General features: G+C 37.6%; 1 protein-coding gene across 1 annotated transcript; it reads right to left on the bottom strand.

The window, feature by feature from the left end:
- Positions 1-4,662: 4,662 nt before the first annotated feature.
- On the bottom strand, positions 4,663-5,731 carry LOC132721300 (dehydrogenase/reductase SDR family member 1-like). The gene has a single exon (XM_060705581.1). The coding sequence runs from the start codon at positions 5,680-5,682 to the stop codon at positions 4,786-4,788; it is 897 nt and encodes a 298-aa protein (XP_060561564.1). The 5' UTR covers positions 5,683-5,731; the 3' UTR covers positions 4,663-4,785.
- Positions 5,732-6,163: the final 432 nt, after the last annotated feature.

The following is a 6,163-nucleotide window of genomic DNA, read 5'->3' on the forward strand; positions in this document are numbered from 1 at the left end:
ACGAACCTGTCACGACTAACACACTGACTTGACGCACACAGAACACGACTAACACACTGACCCGACACACACAGTGATCTATATGTGCACTTTAACTCGCTATGTGAAGGAGAAAATAGGTTAATCACAGGGTAAGCTTTCAACGTTTTAAACATATATAAAAAATCAACACTTATTTTCAGAAAATCGAAATGCGGTCCTACTTTCCTGGCTTTCCTCTGTATTTTCCCATTTTTGTTTGGATTTTAATGTAGTCTTCATCGAGATATTATTTCCGTCATGGGTTCTGGTGTGCCCAAAATATGCAATGCGTATGAAGAAACTGTCGCTAAACGGACTCCAGATACAGACTTTTCACCAAAAGACGCTAAACATTCAAACAAACCCTTATTGAACATTTATTGAGACTGGGCTCAAAATAAAGGAATTGTCGCTCAAAATTCCATTTGAGCTCCATATGTGCTGAAGAGCTCCACGACTGATATAGGAAACCATCTACGGATCACTTTCATTTTGTAATTTAAGAACCAATCTAAAGGAACAATTAAAGGTCCGTAGATTTGACTGAAAGTATATTAGTACATATGTACATATATGCTGAAGAGATCCAAAGGTGCATGATGTAGAAATCATTAACATAATAACGGATCACTTCCATAAAACAATAAATGGTTTATATATTTTGTGTACCATTCTGTAATGAAAACTAATATTCGATATAGGAATATTACCCCAAGTTGAGCTTGGATTTTGGTCCTCAAAGAACTAACTGACCGCCTCCATGACACCTTCATTGATTCCAAAACGTCTACCACGAAGCTTGGTTTTCAGTTTCGGAAACAGGAAGAAGTCAGAGGGGGCCAAGTCCGGAGAATATGGGGGATGGGGATGGGTTGCAGCAGCTATCGCAACTTGGAATGTGTGAGTTGGCGCACGCATTGTCGTGCAGGAGCAGAACGCCTTGTGTCAATTTGCCCCTCCTTTTACGCGCAATTTCTTGACACCGACGTCTCAATTCGTCTGCATAGTACGTAACGTTTATAGTACGACCTTGCTCGCGATAGTCAATCATGATTATCCCCTGACTATCCAGCCATCTTCTTCCCTGCAGATGACACCTTCTTGAATTTATTCGGAGCGGGTGAGCCAGGGTACTTCCATTGCATGCTCTGTTTATTTTTGGATCAAAGTGCTGGACCAATGTTTCATCCTGAGTAACAATCAGGTAGATAAAATCAGGTTATCCTCGTAGCGAGACAAAATATATCTTTAAATGTCAAGCCTGGTCCGTTTCTTGTCGTCAGTCAACTGTCTTGGGATCCATCTAGCGGAAACCTTTGACATGCTATGGACATCAGTCAGAATTGCCAGAACTGAACCAAAGCTTATACCCACTCCCATAGCAATGCTTCGCAGGTCTCGCGTTCTGATGCACATGACCAGATCGTGCACAGCTTTGGCAGTTTCATCGTTGGTGGCCTCTTTTGGCCGCCCAGGCCGCCTATTATCTCCAATGCTCTCCCTGCCCCTCGTAAATTCAACAGCTCATTTTCTCACATTGCTATAGGAAGGGGACTCCTTCGAAAGTCTTCCTGGATTTCCTTGGGGCCATCCCTTTCTTACAGAGGTACTTAATGACGGCTCTGATTCCAACTTTCTCCATTTGGTCTAAATGACACACCCCTCTACTGATCAAAGTGTGTTTTATGTTACTTAATCTGTGTAAAACCGCGTGTATCTCGGTATCGACGTATTAATTCTGCTGAATGTCAGTGTACGTAGTGGCTAGAAGTATAAAAGGCCGTAACATTTTGATCATACCTGGTAATATTTCGTATTTCATAATGTGCTCTGTGGTGTATAAGTCTACAAATAGGCAGATCAGTGCAAATGGATGTTTACCACAATATGCCATTCAATATTGTCCAACAACAATGACCTGGCGCTCTTGCATTTGACCCTTTAGTTGGTAATTCTGTAAAAGAAACCTTAGTACGACTGATTTTTTTTAAAGTCCATATTTCATAGCAAGAGAGAATTTTAAACAGCCCCACTACTATCTAACAGAATACAATTGTAACAGGTAAATAGCATGAATCTGACTAAAAACGTAACGATCTGTAAATAAACTATTCCTCGAATCAAATTATCATTTACTTGGCAAGATTTTAAGCATGTTCAAAAAATTTCACACTTCTCAACGGATGATTAATGATCTGTAAGTTCAGTTGCTAACAAGCTACTAGTAATTCGGTGAGCTTAAAAAATCCAGCGTAAAGTAAATGCAGAAATGACCAATTTTTGTTGTAGAAAAAAAACAATATGTATGTAATATGTACTTATTTCATGTTAGAACATGTCATGTAGGTAAACTATACGTTAAATATTCTTACGATGGGTGACACATGTTAATATTCTGTATGAATTTAATCCCTATTACACTATTGAAAAGTTTATTTAAAGGCACATTATGCCGCAGAAATGAATAAATGTTTACTTCTTTAGAAACGGCATATGTGAATTTTTAATAACGTAAGCTATTAGATTCTTGTTGCTTGCGAAATGTAGCGCTAGATGTGACCACATTGGTGATACAGGAAGCAAAATGTAACCAAGTAGTATTTTGACTTCCATACAAAATACCAAATCACTATAACTGTGCGATTGCCAAAGGCAAAATGGTCCAGGTAATAGGCAAATGAGAAACTATTTGGAAATTATAAGTACACCATAAAAAAGGCCTTTGAAAATAGTGAAAATAGAATAAGAGCAGTAGTGAAGCATACTGGGTCTTTACTTTCTTTGTTACACCCTAAATCATTACGAAAAACATTACATTTTATATGTTATTCTTAGTACTTCAAAAATGCCCCAAAATTAAGTCATTTTAACGGCGGTTATTCATAAAGTGTGCTAAAATGTCGCCATTGAAAAGCACGCGACTTAATCTGGCACCGCAGGTTAGTTTTACGGAAACACTTGACATGTATTTGCGGATCAGATCGAAATAGAAATATCCGTCTCTTTGATACCCGCCCATTACCAGCATCTCGGCAAGCATCGTTTCTCCCCAAATAGGCGGGTTACCTCGCGACGGATATTCTTATCCAAACTGCAACATATAACATATTATTATCATGACTAAGTCCTAGTCACAGATGGGACACCTAGCTCTGTTGCACTCAGAAACTCAAATTTACTAAATAAAGAAAACCCTATATGTATGTATAACTCAGAGTCTGCATAACAAAAGTTATTACAAAATTGTCAAGCCCTTATCATGCAAAACAATGATTGCATAACTTTAGTGAATGCTTAACAGGATCGGGATCTGCGGACCCGTTATAAAATTTCTATGATATTGTTATCTTCTATTAGGCACCATAGTCAAATTGAAATTCACGGAAGGCATGGTTCATGTATTTTGCATAAGTTTTTAACGCAACCTCACAGTCATTATGACTTTCATGTTTTCACTATGTTTGTAATCAAATAAAGCTGTTTTTGCAAATGCCCAGTTTAAGTATAACAGGATACTATCTTTGTATTGTTCACAAAGGCCAGGTCTTATATAATATATGAGAAAATATGATAACAAATAGGGGCCAATGGTCACATAACATATACACCAGAATTAATATTATGTCATAAAAGTGCATCATTAGCGGTACGGAATGAGAATGTGGTTCATGATTATCAGAGACGAAGGAATTTCAGAAGAAAGAGAATGGCAATTAATCAGATATTGATACATACAATAACAGACATATGTTATATTTCTTCAAAGCTAAAGTCGATGTAATCAGGAAGTAAAATGATATGGACAAGCAACTTCCAACTAGATAGTCATGCTTATAAGGTCTTATAATTGCGTCCTTTTGACAAGGTTTGTTTATTGTTTGTTTATTTGGGTTTTACGTCACACGGACTCTTTATGGGTCATATGGCGACGTTCCTTCCAGCTTGACTGGTGGAGGAAGACCTGAGGTGCCCTTCCGTGCATTACAAGGGATGTTCGAAATGTATTGCTAATTTCTATCTAGAGACTTCAAATTTCAAGTTAGCTCAAGTGTTCAAAAGTGGGTAGCTTCCTCACATGAAAGAATCCAACGTCCCTTTGGAGATTGGAACCCACATCGGTGAAGGGCAAGGGTTTGAAGTCAACGACCGTACCCACTCGACCACATACGCCCCTTTTAAGTGTAGTGTTTAAAAACAGGTATTTTCACCAAAAATATGTATAACTCAGAGACTACATAATAAAAGTTTTCAAGGTCCTTTACATGCAAATTCAATAAATGCATAATTTCAGTGAATCCGTTACAGGACCGGAATGTGCGGTCTGGCTACAGGGTTGCTTTGTTTTTGCAACCATACTAAAATTAATCAAACTCAATGAAAGCATGGTACATGTACTTTGTCTTAGTGTTGATTGGGTATTTTAATTGTATAATATTATTGTCTTTAAAGCTAAATATTTAATTTCAAAAACAGGCATTTGTTATCATGCATATTATATAAAATCTAAAAATTATTAAATTTTCATACTGTCTGGAAACAACTTAACTGCAATTGATCAACATACTGCAATAATAACACGGGTGTCTGTGTCAAACAACACTAAATATCTTTCTCGTTATGACGTTTAACAAGCAAACATGCACAAAGGAAATAGCATTTATACAAGGATTTGTATGAATCCAATACAAAATCAATATTAGTACACAATTGCGTACTGTTGTGCGAAAATCATCATCTACATTTATATAAGAATTTAATTTAGCTCTAGTTGATGTGCCCTTGTACAAAATTCAAAAAGGTTTCTAAAGCATTTGCTTCTGGCTCGTTTCCTTTTTTATTAACAATTCCATACTCCTCTGCCAATTGAACAGTTGAGAATACTTTTCCCGTCTTTTCCATTATATTCGGATCATTAGCCAGAGCAATAACACATTCCCCAGCACAACAAGGCGATTCGGCAATTTTCGCAATTTTCCGGTATTCTTCGATGTTTTCTCCACGATTTTCGGCTCCCTTTGACAACGCCATTAAAGTGTCTGAGCTCACAGGACCGGGTGACAAACTAACAAAGGCTATGTTATGCTTCCTCAGTTCCAGGGCACAATCTGCTGTCATGCGATCAACACCAGCTTTACCAATCCCATATGCAGGATTCAACATATACATTGAAGCCCCAGCAGACGACACATTTATTATGATGCCATTCTTACGTGGTACCATCAATTTAGACGCGTAGATAGCGCACAAATAGTTATTTCTCAAACCGACCTCATTTATATCGTCCCACATGTTCAACGACTGTTCCCAAAATGGTTTTCCTCGCTCCTTCAAAAGGGTATCATTTCCCGAAAACGCATTATTGACAAAAATATCTAACCTTCCATCGTTTTCTGCTGTGATGCGTTCAAATAAGCGTTGAATATCTATATCTTTTGAATGGTCACATTGAATTGGTACGCAAACTCCTCCTCGAGCGTGGATGTCACGTGCTGTCTCCTCTAGCGATCCTGGTAAACACACGCCATCTTGAGGGCTCAATGTTCTTCCGGTAATATAAACCTTGGAACCTTGTTGACCGAGCTGGATAGCAATTGCTTTACCGATTCCACGAGTAGCACCTGTTACGATACTTATTTTACCGCTTAAAGACAGTGACCCCATTGTCTTGTCCAGATATGTCTTGTATAAACACGCAACCTACAGTACAGTAATCAAGCTGATATGTGAAATCACACTTTTACAGTACGTGATTTCAAATAAATTAACCCGAGGCTTGAGGTTCAATATGTATATGCTTAATTCTCATTAAAATGCTTTAACATGGAGAGCCATTTATAATTAAAGTATTATCACTCAATTGACATCTAATGTACTGCTTTATTTGAGCTCATACCCTTGCAGCCCTGACATGTCTTTCTATGTAAATGTCTAGCATTTCAACTGTTGATCTATGCGTTATTTTTACCATTGTGTTCAAGGACACGACAGACGTTTTTAGATGACGGCGAGTTCTAGAAAAAATTGATTATTGCTTTGCACGAGAATAATCTAAATGAGTTGATATATTGACAAAAAAACAGTGCTACATACATGCTTTTCCCTGGAAACTTATGTGACTCTTATGTTATCTTTCTTTTCATTT

The sequence above is a fragment of the Ruditapes philippinarum genome, unplaced genomic scaffold (assembly GCF_026571515.1).
Source record: "Ruditapes philippinarum isolate M1 unplaced genomic scaffold, ASM2657151v2 ctg4960_1_1_1_1, whole genome shotgun sequence".
Taxonomy (NCBI): domain Eukaryota; kingdom Metazoa; phylum Mollusca; class Bivalvia; order Venerida; family Veneridae; genus Ruditapes; species Ruditapes philippinarum.